This window comes from Coregonus clupeaformis, chromosome 34 (assembly GCF_020615455.1).
Source record: "Coregonus clupeaformis isolate EN_2021a chromosome 34, ASM2061545v1, whole genome shotgun sequence".
Lineage (NCBI taxonomy): Eukaryota > Metazoa > Chordata > Actinopteri > Salmoniformes > Salmonidae > Coregonus > Coregonus clupeaformis.
Genome location: NC_059225.1, coordinates 42576478 through 42590724, shown reverse-complemented (window position 1 = coordinate 42590724; position 14247 = coordinate 42576478). Strand labels below are relative to the sequence as shown.

The 14247-nt window shown below is 44.3% G+C and overlaps 1 protein-coding gene across 2 annotated transcripts in view; it reads left to right on the top strand.

Annotated features, from left to right (window-relative positions):
* Positions 1–14247, top strand: part of LOC121550072 (semaphorin-5A) — a 203419-nt gene that overhangs the window by 155520 nt on the left and 33652 nt on the right. For both annotated transcript variants that reach the window (XM_041862193.2, XM_041862190.2), the window contains exon 16: positions 8805–9030. In XM_041862193.2, coding sequence (XP_041718127.1) covers positions 8805–9030 — 226 coding nt within the window. The remainder of the gene's footprint in view (positions 1–8804; positions 9031–14247) is intronic.

Below are 14247 nucleotides of genomic sequence, written 5' to 3'. Positions count from 1 at the left end.
GATTTTGCTGCGAAGAGACAGAATCATTAGATCATTTGTTTTGGTACTGTCCATTTGTAGCTTGTTTTTGGACACAGGTCCACGAATGGCTAAAGGATTGCAATATTTATCTGGAGCTAACCCTGCAGATAGCATTACTGGGTGATCTGAAAAGTCATAGTCAATCGATCAATAATATAATAATACTTTTAGCAAAAATGTTTATTTTCAATTTACAATCTGTAGAAACAATGAGAATAAAAAGGTTCAGAACTTTTGTAAAACATCACAGTACAGTTTAAAAATATATGGCAAATAGAAATCCAATATGGATGGTGTTAAGAGATACAGTGAGGGAAAAAAGTATTTGATCCCCTGCTGATTTTGTACGTTTGCCCACTGACAAAGAAATGATTAGTCTATCATCTTAATGGTAGGTTTATTTGAACAGTGAGAGACAGAATAACAACAAAAAAATCCAGAAAAACGCATGTCAAAAATGTTATAAATTGATTTGCATTTTAATTAGGGAAATAAGTATTTGACCCCCTCTCAACCAGAAAGGTTTCTGGCTCCCAGGTGTCTTTTATACAGGTAACGAGTTGAGATTAGGAGCACACTCTTAAAGGGAGTGCTCCTAATCTCAGTTTGTTACCTGTATAAAAGACACCTGTCCACAGAAGCAATCAATCATTCAGATTCCAAACTCTCCACCATGGCCAAGACCAAAGAGCTCTCCAAGGATGTCAAGGACAAGATTGTAGACCTACACAAGGCTGGAATGGGCTACAAGACCATCGCCAAGCAGCTTGGTGAGAAGGTGACAACAGTTGGTGCGATTATTCGCAAATGGAAGAAACACAAAAGAACTGTCAATCTCCCTCAGCCTGGGGCTCCATGCAAGATCTCTCCTCGTGGAGTTGCAATGATCATGAGAACGGTGAGGAATCAGCCCAGAACAGAGCATATGAGCGGAGTGGAGCGGTTAGAATCTCAGCTCCTCGCTCATGGAGCTGTTCACCCCTCCGCTCCCCCCGCTCAAAGCCACATCAGGCCAGTCCGCTCATTATCGCTCAGCGCTCAACGCAGTTTTCATCGCGCTCCACTCAAATCGCCCCCCGCTCACTCCAAAAAAGGAACAAAATCTGCATGTATTTCACTTTTAGCTTAAACCACAGCCTTACTTTATCTCCCCGAATTTGTTGCATACAGACTCATCTCGGATTATCCATTCTGTCTTGAAACGGGGATCTAACACTGACGCTAAAATGAGATGTTAATCAGTATAGTATATTCCATAGCGAATTGACACGTTGTTTGCCAATGTTTCTGCAAAAGCAGCGATGCCCATTGGAAGTGCAGCGTGAGTGTAATCGGTGAGCAGGGATTTGATTTCTGTGACAGCAGGGAGGATCATCCCCAGGTTCCCCAGCTCCTTCTGCATTTTGTCTGTGAGGTCTGCTAGTGGTGTCAGCACACTGACAAGGTGCGTCAGCTGCCGTACTTGATTCAGGGTGATGTTAGCAACATTAGACTTGAGTTTGTTTTACCATAACGGGTATTTTTGGAACAACCGGATGAACGACTGAATCATCCGCAGCTGGCTGCTCCATCGAATGGCGCAGGCATTTGTGGGGCGGACACCTAATTGGTCGGTTTCCTCTGTGCTCTTGCGTACACTTTTTCACCAGGTGCCCGACTTTCACTAACAGCCTATTAATGTTGTCGTGCTTGTTAACGGCGTTTTTGATCGCCAGCTGAAGCATGTGAATGGGGCATCTCAGATGTAAATTTGACAAAGTAAAGTACTAATTTATCATAGTTTCTTGGGGGGGTGTAGCCCGGTTGAGCTACGCTGGCGAAGTGTTGCATCCCTTCGCGTTCTCCTTTACTCAGCGGTTCATAGTCCATGAAAATCATTTTTTTAAATGCTACATCCAGCTCTCTTTTTCTCTCCCTTGTTATGGTTGGGCCTTTACGTGCAGTGAATAAACTTTTGAATTCCTCAACCCTTTTCTCTTGTTGCTGCTGCTGCTCCTCTCGCTCTATAAAATACAAATTCATGGACGACACAAATTAAATTAAACAGATGGATTCTGGGTCAGGCTTGAGCATGCTTCAGACTCGTGGTGTGAGCGAGCGAAATTGGAGCGGGACATAGGGCGACGCTCCGTCCTTTTAAAAATGCCGCTCTGCGCTCTGTCAAAATCCGTCCGCTCACGCTCCACGCTCGCTCCCGCTCCACTCCGCTCATAAGCTCTGGCCCAGAACTACACGGAAGGATCTTGTCAATGATCTCAAGGCAGCTGGGACCATAGTCACCAAGAAAACAATTGGTAACACACTACGCCGTGAAGGACTGAAATCCTGCAGCGCCCGCAAGGTCCCCCTGCTCAAGAAAGCACATATACAGGGCCGTCTGAAGTTTGGCAATGAACATCTGAATGATTCAGAGGAGAACTGGGTGAAAGTGTTGTGGTCAGATGAGACCAAAATCGAGGTACTTGGCATCAACTCAACTCGCCGTGTTTGGAGGAGGAGGAATGCTGCCTATGACCCCAAGAACACCATCCCCACCGTCAAACATGGAGGTGGAAACATTATGCTTTGGGGGTGTTTTTCTGCTAAGGGGACAGGACAACTTCACCGCATCAAAGGGACGATGGACTGGGCCATGTACCGTCAAATCTTGGGTGAGAACCTCCTTCCCTCAGCCAGGGCATTGAAAATGGGTCGTGGATGGGTATTCCAGCATGACAATGACCCAAAACACATGGCCAAGGCAACAAAGGAGTGGCTCAAGAAGAAGCACATTAAGATCCTGGAGTGGCCTAGCCAGTGTCCAGACCTTAATCCCATAGAAAATCTGTGGAGGGAGCTGAAAGTTCGAGTTGCCAAACGTCTGGCTCAAAACCTTAATGACTTGGAGAAGATCTGCAAAGAGGAGTGGGACAAAATCCCTCCTGAGATGTGTGCAAATCTGGTGGCCAACTACAAGAAACGTCTGACCTCTGTGATTGCCAACAAGGGTTTTGCCACCAAGTACTAAGTCATGTTTTGCAGAGTGGTCAAATACTTATTTCCCTCATTAAAATGCAAATCAATTTATAAATTTTTTGACATGCGTTTTTCTGGATTTTTTTGTTGTTATTCTGTCTCTCACTGTTCAAATAAACCTACCAATAAAATTATAGACTGATCATGTCTTTGTCAGTGGGCAAACGTACAAAATCAGCAGGGGATCAAATACTTTTTTCCCTCACTGTATATACCAATTGTGCAAGTTCTCCCACTTAAAAAGATGAGAGAGGCCTGTAATTTTCATCATAGGTACACGTCAACTATGACAGACTAAATGAGAAAAAATCCAGAAAATCACATTGTAGGATTTTTTATGAATTTATTTGCAAATTATGGTGGAAAATAATATTTGGTCAATAACAAAAGTTTCTCAATACTTTGATATATACCCTTTGTTGGCAATGACACAGGTCAAACGTTTTCTGTAAGTCTTCACAAGGTTTTCACACACTGTTGCTGGTATTTTGGCCCATTCCTCCATGCAGATCTCCTCTAGAGCAGTGATGTTTTGGGGCTGTCGCTGGGCAACACGGACTTTCAACTCCCTCCAAAGATTTTCTAAAGGGTTGAGATCTGGAGACTGGCTAGGCCACTCCAGGACCTTGAAATGCTTCTTACGAAGCCACTCGTTCTTTGCCCGGGCGGTGTGTTTGGGATCATTGTCATGCTGAAAGACCCAGCCACGTTTCATCTTCAATGCCCTTGCTGATGGAAGGAGGTTTTCACTCAAAATCTCACGATACATGGCCCCATTCATTCTTTCCTTTACACGGATCAGTCGTCCTGGTCCCTTTGCAGAAAAACAGCCCCAAAGCATGATGTTTCCACCCCCATGCTTCACAGTAGATATGGTGTTCTTTGGATGCAACTCAGCATTCTTTGTCCTCCAAACACGACGAGTTGAGTTTTTACCAAAAAGTTCTATTTTGGTTTCATCTGACCATATGACATTCTCCCAGTCCTCTCTGGATCATCCAAATGCACTCTAGCAAACTTCAGACGGGCCTGGACATGTACTGGCTTAAGCAGGGGGACACGTCTTGCACTGCAGGATTTGAGTCCCTGGCGGCGTAGTGTGTTACTGATGGTAGGCTTTGTTACTTTGGTCCCAGCTCTCTGCAGGTCATTCACTAGGTCCCCCCGTGTGGTTCTGGGATTTTTGCTCACCGTTCTTGTGATCATTTTGACCCCATGGGGTGAGATCTTGCGTGGAGCCCCAGATCGAGGGAGATTATCAGTGGTCTTGTATGTCTTCCATTTCCTAATAATTGCTCCCACAGTTGATTTCTTCAAACCAAGCTGCTTACCTATTGCATATTCAGTCTTCCCAGCCTGGTGCAGGTCTACAATTTTGTTTCTGGTGTCCTTTGACAGCTCTTTGGTCTTGGCCATAGTGAAGTTTGGAGTGTGACTGTTTGAGGTTGTGGACAGGTGTCTTTTATACTGATAACAAGTTCAAACAGGTGCCATTAATACAGGTAACGAGTGGAGGACAGAGGAGCCTCTTAAAGAAGAAGTTACAGGTCTGTGAGAGCCAGAAATCTTGCTTGTTTGTAGGTGACCAAATACTTATTTTCCACCATAATTTGCAAATAAATTCATAAAAAATCCTACAATGTGATTTTCTGGATTTTTTTTCTCAATTTGTCTGTCATAGTTGACGTGTACCTATGATGAAAATTACAGGCCTCCATCATCTTTTTAAGTGGGAGAACTTGCACAATTGGTGGCTGACTAAATACTTTTTTTCCCCACTGTATATATATATATATATACAGTGGCGGCTCCTGAAAAAATTCTCAGGGGGGGCAATTTTTCTGATGATTTAGGTGACCTACACACATTTTAAAAAAGATATGTCCAGCAACAACATGAAGACAGGGGCAGCATATAAGTCAATACCAGAAGCATTTATTGACTGATCTGGGGAGATGGATTCCAGTTTCTGTGACAGATTATAAATAATCTCTGATGCCTTTGTTATATTAGCTTTTGGTTGAATGTACACAACGGTAACAAACAATTGGGGGAACTCACGGGGCAGATAGTAAGGTCGCAGTGACACAGAAAGCAGTTCAATGTCGGGGGTACAGAGTCGCTCTCTTACCAGGATCGATTTTCCCTGTGACTGTCAGATCGCGGTCCGCTCTGACCAGGGTGAAGCCGGCCGGCTCCACTTCTCTGTCCGGGACTCTGTCATCCAGCCAAGTCTCAGTAAATGCCAGCAAACAGGCCTCCCGATATTCGTGTTGGAAGCGCAGATTCGCTGACAACTCATCCGCTTCCCCCTCAGTGACTGGGCATTAATCAGCAAGGTGGTGGGTAAGGGAAGTTTGTTCTGCTGTATTGGATTCCGCTGCCAGCAGCGTTTTCATTATTTAGTCCGTTCGTAGCGGGTATGTACACGATCAACAAGATCAGTCCAAAACCCACCACTGGAAATCCATGGTTGGCAGAATGTTTGTAAACTAAGTGTACAAATTAAAAACATAAAATAACGCCACTAAGTGTACAAATTAAAAACATAAGATAACGCCACACTGCAGGTCGCAACAGAGACGCTGCTACCCGCTATTTTCTTAGTTACTTTCATGGTTACGTTACGTATGACGAAAGCGGTAAGTGCAAGCCCTCAGAAACCCATAGAGATTGTATTGAAAGCTCTGAAATTTGAAAAAAATAGATTTTACATGGGAGTCTATGACAGACTTCTGGGCGATTTTCAACCTGACTGAAATCGCCCCAAAAGGGGGGGGGGGCATTTGAAGCACGACTTTAGCCTGATTGGACATTTAGTGGCAGTCAGATCAGATTAGAACACTGATAACTACTGTTGCCGTGATATAATTGATTAGAAAAAAAATCCCTTCCTTTTCCCGTTTGGCAGTGCGTCGCCCATATCGCCCTATTGAACACACCGCCCCTGTATATATATATATATATATGCATATACAGTGGAGAGAACAAGTATTTGATACACTGCCGATTTTGCAGGTTTTCCTACCTACAAAGCATGTAGAGGTCTGTAATGTTTATCATAGGTACACTTCAACTGTGAGAGATGGAATCTAAAACAAAAATCCAGAAAATCACATTGTGTGATTTTTAAGTAATTAATTTGCATTTTATTGCATGACATAAGTATTTGATCACCTACCAACCAGTAAGAATTCCAGCTCTCACAGACCTGTTAGTTTTTCTTTAAGAAGCCCTCCTGTTCTCCACTCATTACCTGTATTAACTGCACCTGTTTGAACTCGTTACCTGTATAAAAGACACCTGTCCACACACTCAATCAAACAGACTCCAACCTCTCCACAATGGCCAAGACCAGAGAGCTGTGTAAGGACATCAGGGATAAAATTGTAGACCTGCACAAGGCTGGGATGGGCTACAGGACAGTAGGCAAGCAGCTTGGTGAGAAGGCAACAACTGTTGGCGCAATTATTAGAAAATGGAAGAAGTTCAAGATGACGGTCAATCAACCTCGGTCTGGGGCTCCATGCAAGATCTCACCTCGTGGGGCATCAATGATCATGAGGAAGGTGAGGGATCAGCCCAGAACTACACGGCAGGACCCGGTCAATGACCTGAAGAGAGCTGGGACCACAGTCTCAAAGAAAACCATTAGTAACACACTACACCGTCATGGATTAAAATCCTGCAGCGCACGCAAGGTCCCCCTGCTCAAGCCAGCGCATGTCCAGGCCCGTCTGAAGTTTGCCAATGACCATCTGGATGATCCAGAGGAGGAATGGGAGAAGGTCATGTGGTCTGATGAGACATAAATATAGTTTTTTGGTCTAAACTCCACTCGCCGTGTTTGGAGGAAGAAGAAGAATGAGTACAACCCCAAGAACACCATCCCAACTGTGAAGCATGGTGGTGGAAACATCATTCTTTGGGGATGCTTTTCTGCAAAGGGGACAGGACGACTGCACCGTATTGAGGGGAGGATGGATGGGGCTATGTATCGTGAGATCTTGGCCAACAACCTCCTTCCCTCAGTAAGAGCATTGAAGATTGGTCATGGCTGGGTCTTCCAGCATGACAACGACCCGAAACACACAGCCAGGGCAACTAAGGAGTGGCTCCGTAAGAAGCATCTCAAGTTCCTGGAGTGGCCTAGCCAGTCTCCAGACCTGAACCCAAAAAAAATCTTTGGAGGGAGCTGAAAGTCCGTATTGCCCAGCGACAGCCCCGAAACCTGAAGGATCTGGAGAAGGTCTGTATGGAGGAGTGGGCCAAAATCCCTGCTGCAGTGTGTGCAAACCTGGTCAAGACCTACAGGAAACGTATGATCTCTGTAATTGCAAACAAAGGTTTCTGTACCAAATATTAAGTTCTGCTTTTCTGATGTATCAAATACTTATGTCATGCAATAAAATGCAAATTAATTACTTAAAAATCATACAATGTGATTTTCTGGATTTTTGTTTTAGATTCCGTCTCTCACAGTTGAAGTGTACCTATGATAAAAATTACAGACCTCTACATGCTTTGTAAGTAGGAAAACCTGCAAAATCGGCAGTGTATCAAATACTTGTTCTCCCCACTGTATATATTTGCGAGTGAAAAAAACATATGGGGGATTGGAAGTGATGCAGACAATTACATTGATGGAAGTTACAATCTATCTGCAGTATTAAAGCTGATCTACAAAAAAAATATTGAAAAATTATAACATGTACATGGATGATGGTTACACTATGTATTACCTGTAAGTTATATACAATGTAAATACTTCAGGGAATTAATGTTCATGGGATGTCCCTCTGGCTATGGCAATCATATACATATCTGGCGGTAGTATTTGCGGTTTCTCCCTCACCCAGAATAATTCACAGCTTTACGTTATTAGTAAATGCACAGAAGTTGGGAATTAATGAGATATTTTCTTGTAAAAATATAATCTTATTTGGGAGTATTTCTCACAGTAGAGGGAAAAGTGCATCTCTGTCTCTACCTCCCCTGTCGTGCAGTGACCACATAGACGCTCCTCTTTGGGTAGCCATGTCTTTTTGTGTCTCCCTTTTTCTATAGCCAATTGGCGGTGGCTGAGCCTGTATTTGGTCAGGATCTGTCTCTGTTTTGTATCTCTGACAGAGTGCACTCTTAGAAAAAAAGGTGCAATCTAGAACCTGAAAGGGTTCTTCAGCTGTCTCATAGGAGAACCCTTTGAATAACCATTTTTGGTTCCAAGTAGAACCCTTTTGGTTCCAGGTAGAACCTTTTTGGGTTCCCTGTAAAATCCTTTGCACAGAGGGTTCTACATGGAATCCAAAAGGGTTCTACCTGGAACCAAAAAGGGTTCTCCTATGGGGACAGCCAAAGAACCCTTTTGGAATTTGTATTCTCTTTTGAGGTCCAAATAGCAATTTAGTTTATTCTGTGTTTTTGTTTCATTTCCCCAATTTGTCAAATAGGAGGTTTTAATTTCTGTAACAATTTGATTGTTTTCCCTGTGTATTTGGATAATAGGGTTGTGTAGTGTTTTTAACAGCTGACATAGGGGACTCTTTTCAGGGTTCAGCTCTTGGGTTTCCAGTGCTTTGAATTGCAAGGATGTTTTGGGGCATCATTTCAAATGGTGCAAAAATTTTATAACTTTATATTTACAATTAAAGGGAATATATATCAATCACTTTGAGTAATTCTAATTCTATGTTTTCTCCTCTCTCTCTTTTCCTCTCTCACACACTCTCTCTCTGTCTGTCTGTCCGTCTGTCTCTCTCCCTTTCTAGGAGTACCAGTCGTGTAACACCCTGCCGTGTCCTGACCTGAAGAAGACCACCCCCTGGACCCCCTGGACGCCGGTCAACATCTCTGACAATGGCGGTCACTACGAGCAGCGGTTCCGGTACACCTGTAAGGCCCGCGTCCCGGACCCTGCCCTGCTAGAGGTGGGCCGACAGAGGATAGAGATGAGGTACTGCTCCAGTGATGGCTCCACTGGATGCTCTACTGACGGTGAGTGGAAGTTCATAGTTAACAGAATAAATAAATGGGGAGATAAACATCAACTGTCTTCTGGTGACGGTACTCCCAGCTGACACTAGCTCTTCAATTGAACCTGCACACACTTTCACTTCTCTCTGACTACTCTCTCTACTCTCTCACTTACATTTTAGTCATTTAGCAGACACTCTTATCCAGAGCAATTAGGATTAAGTGCCTTGCTCAAGGGCACATCGACAGATTTTTCACCTAGTCGGCTTGGGGATTAGAACCAGCAACCTTTCGGTTACTAGCACTATGCTCTTAACCACTAAGCTACCTGCCGCCTCCAGTCTGTTCTCTCTCACACTCTCTACTCTCTCTACCCTCACTTCACCTCCAGTCTGTTCTCTCTCACACTCTCTCTACTCTCTCTACCCTCACTTCACCTCCAGTCTGTTCTCTCTCACACTCTCTCTACTCTCTCTACCCTCACTTCACCTCCAGTCTGTTCTCTCTCACACTCTCTCTACTCTCTCTACCCTCACTTCACCTCCAGTCTGTTCTCTCTCACTCACTATCTCTCCATTTATCGCCCTCCCTCTCTATCCTTCTCTCTGTCCCTCTAGGCCTGTTAGTCGGCTTTCGCTCTCTCTCTCTCTCTCTCTCTCTCTTACTGTTTCTTAGTAGTGTTATCTTAATCGGCTGAAGTGTTTTTAGTCCCGGGCTGATTCCTTCAGCAGTTCCAAACGTCAAACGTGTTAATGAACTTCCACAATGAAAATCCACAGAGCTACTTAACAGTTTGGGGCTGCTAATTTTAGCGTCCTCGCATCAGCGCCATTATGGATCCAACTCCCCACTCTCTTCCCCTCTCACTTCTCCCTGACACAAGCACCATTGTGGCTCCAATTCCCCAGTTTGTCACTCTCAGCTCTCGCCTCAGCTGATACCATGGTGTCTTGACTCTCCCATCTCGGATTAGAGAGTCGTAAACACCAACAGGCTGCTAATTGACATGTTGTTGATGTTGTTTAGGAGGGGTCCAACCATTAGAGGGAGAGAGAGAAGAAAAGAAGGAGGGAGGGAGGGAGAGGGAGGGAGGGACAGCAGAGCAATATAGTGGCTTGGGTTACAGATGTACCAGTTAAAGTTTGTTTATTGAGTTGCTCGCAGCCCCAAAGGGAGGAGGATCTCTTCTTAAAGCTTTAGCGCTTTGCTAATCTGTATCAGGCAGCCACACACACTCGCGCACACCCTAAGTTCATCAATGGGTGGGCACCGGAAAGAAAGTTAAGACTTACTAAATACAGTCTGTCTCTCTTTGCTCTCATTGCCTTCTGAAGTTAATGACTGTGGAGGTTTAAATTAACGAACATGGTGGCCATGTTAACGTTGATTCACAGCCTAATGAGGAGCAGCAGACAGACATCTAACAGGTTTTATGAACAAAAAGCCATGTGTTGTCTGTCATCTTTCTGATTTGAAGGAGGAGGTGACGCAACATGTGATTCATTAAAAGCTGTTGGAGGAAACTCAACGTGAGATTAGCTAGCATGTTCATTAAGATACTCAAAGGAACTGCTGAGAGTACAACACTGGTTCTGACACAGTAGTAAAGCAGAATAGTCTTTGTTTTCTGAGCGCATTCAGAAAGCAAATGGTAATGGTATATGGCTGGGTGGTTGAGAGAGAGAGAGAGAGAGAGAGAGAGAGAGAGAGAGAGAGAGAGAGAGAGAGAGAGAGAGAGAGAGAGAGAGAGAGAGAGAGAGAGAGAGAGAGAGAGAGAGAGAGAGAGAGAGAGAGAGAGAGAGAGAGAGAGAGAGAGAGAGAGAGAGAGAGAGAGAGAGAGAGAGAGAGAGAGAGAGAGAGAGAGAGAGAGAGAGAGAGAGAGAGAGAGAGAGAGAGGAAATTTCATTCCTAAATAAAAATTAAAACAAAAATAAATTAAATAAAAATACAAAAACGCATATATATACATTCAACTCATTTCATCAACAAAAAATGGTTTCCCCTCCTCCACAAAACAAACCGCTCCTTCGTAAACCCACTTCTCCTCAAACAATGGGAGATCTTTTACAGCCGAGAAGAACTCAAAATCCACTTTTATTTTCGCTTTCACTAATCCTTTAAAAACACATCTTACATCCTGCCCATATCCCGTTTCTATCTTATGTTTCCTACTCAGAAATATTGACATCTTAGCTTGTCCCAAAATAAAATTTAACAGTTGACATTTTATTTTCTGTTGCTTACTATATTGAAACCCCAAAATACAAACACTGTTATTGAAAATCTCCCCTACAGCTTTAAACAAAGACGTTTAAAGAAGAAATCTTAAAACTGCTCATGGATGAAAAAAAATACAGAGGAAGACACAGAAACCACATCTCTTTACAGAGTTAAGGCTGCGACTGAACTCTTTCATTTTCTTTAGAGCCACTTTCTTGTGTCTAGCAATTTCATGGCTTGTCAAACCTCCCACTGTTATTTTTGACATCAGAAACGTTGCTGATTCAATTAACAATTCACTTTCAGGAAAAAAATCTGTTACATTATAATCCTGCATATATTTCTTCCCTTTTGTCAACTTCAGAAATGGATGTACCTTCTCAATCCCATACCTCCCTTCCACCCCATTTATCTCACTATTTTGTTGTGACGCGTCAGATGACTCACTCTCGCTATCCTCCCCAGAAGAAAACCACCATCTCTACAACCTGTTTATCCTCAACTGATTGATCAATCTCTACCTTCCTCTTAGAATTAGACCCTTCACCACCCCTTAAATTCTTCCTCTTACTCCTCGGTACTTTGAAAACAGCTGCTTCCTTTTCCATTATTTCAATCTCCTCTTGACCTCCAATTTCATTTTCCAGCACCACCTCAGCGACCGCAGTCGCAATCTCACCGACTGTTTCCCTCCCTCTTTGATCTGATCTACCACAATTGCCCCCGTAGCCACACTGCTTTCCTTTCCTACTTTTCCAACCACATCTACCCACCTTCTCCCTTCCCCTGCACCCTTAAAATGTTCATCCCTTCGCAGTGGTGCATTAGCTGCACCAGCAATAGAGCTGCTACCGGGCTCTTCGCGCTCGTTCTCGGGACAATTACGTACCAAATGCCCCTCTCTTACACAGCCAAAGCAGAGAGAGAGAGAGAGACAGGCAGAGAGAGAGTGAAGGAGGGAGAGACGGGGCAGAGAGAGAGAGAGAGAGTGAAGGAGGGCGAGATGGGCAGAGAGATAGTGAAGGAGGGAGATACAGGGGCAGAGAGAGAGAGAGGAAGGAGGGAGAGACGGGCAGAGAGAGAGAGAGAGAGAGAGTGAAGGAGGGAGAGAGGGGCAGAGAGAGAGAGAGAGCGAGAGAGAGAGACGGGCGGAGAGAGACGGGCAGAGAGAGAGAGAGAGAGAAAGAGAGAGAGAAAGAGAGAGAGAGAGAGAGAGAGAGAGAGAGAGAGAGAGAGAGAGAGAGAGAGAGAGAGAGAGAGAGAGAGAGAGAGAGAGAGAGAGAGAGAGAGAGAGAGAGAGAGAGAGAGAGAGAGAGAGAAAGAGAAAGGGAGTGGAGGAGAGAGACAAAAGGAGGGTGAAAGATTCAGTGCTTTGGCAGTGAGGAGGATGGATTCAACGACCCACTTCCTCATTATCACACTCCACATCCATCCATCCAAAGAGTGCACAGTGTGTGTGACAGAGTATTTGAGTGTGTGTGTGTGTATGTTATCATCCATGCGTGGCCCGATCATCCCAATGACAGATTCCTTTAGACCCAGGGCCCAGGGTCAGTAGTTATCACACAGAGAGGCCATCCTGAAGTAATCACCTCCATACTGAAGCTGTGTATTGATGTCTGCCACGGTGTGTGTGTGATGGGGCCACAGAGCCAAAGGTCCCTCAGTCCCCCTCTATCCTCCAGAGATGATGAGAGCCCAGTGGGAATGGACTGTACTGTCACCCAATGAAGATTTACAGTTAGCAGCGGGCTATTCGCTATCGATTTGAGTCCACACGCACGCACGCACGCACACACACACACACACACACACACACACACACACACACACACACAAACAAACACGTCCTAGGCGTTTATAAGAGGACGGTGATAAAGCAGGCTGATAAAGTGTGTGAGCGCGTGTGTGTGTGTGGCTACAGTTGAAGTCGGAAGTTTACATACACTTAGGTTGGAGTCATTAAAACTCGTTTTTCAACCACTTCACAAATTTCTTGTTAACAAACTATAGTTTTGGCAAGTCGGTTAGGACATCTACTTTGTGCATGACACAAGTAATTTTTCCAACAATTGTTTACAGACAGATTATTTCACTTACAATTCACTGTATCGCAATTCCAGTGGGTCAGAAGTTTACATACACTAAGTTGACTGTGTCTTTAAACAGCTTGGAAAATTCCAGAAAATGATGTCATGGCTTTAGAAGCTTCTGATAGGCTAATTGACACCATTTGAGACTATTGGACCTGTGGATGTATCTCAAGGCCTACCTTCAAACGCAGTGCCTCTTTGCTTGACATCATGGGAAAATCAAAAGAAAGACCTCAGAAAAAAATGTGTAGACCATCACAAGTCTGGTTCATCCTTGGGAGCAATTTCCAAACGCCTGAAGGTACCACGTTCATCTGTACAAACAATAATACACAGGTATAAACACCATTGAACCATGCAGCCGTCATACCGCTCAGGAAGGAGACGCGTTCTGTCTCCTAGAGATGAACGTACTTTGGTGCAAAAAGTGCAAATCAATCCCAGAACAACAGCAAAGGACCTTGTGAAGATGCTGGAGGAAATAGGTACAAAAGTATCTATATCCACAGTAAAACGAGTCCTATATCGACATAACCTGAAAGGCCGCTCAGCAAGGAAGAAGCCACTGCTCCAAAACCGCCATAAAAAAGCCAGACTACGGTTTGCAACTGCACATGGGGACAAAGATCGTACTTTTTGGAGAAATGTCCTCTGGTCTGATGAAACAAAAATATAACTGTTTGGCCATAATGACCATCGTTATGTTTGGAGGAAAAAGGGGAAGGCTTGCAAGCCGAAGAACACTGGCTCCAGGTCATCTATAAATCACTGCTAGGCAAATCCTCGTCTTACCTTAGCTCACTGGTCACCATAGCAACACCCACCCGTAGTCTGCGCTCCAGCAGGTATATCTCACTGGTCATCCCCAAAGCCAACACCTCCTTTGGCCGCCATTCCTTCCAGTTCTCTGCTGCCAATGACTGGA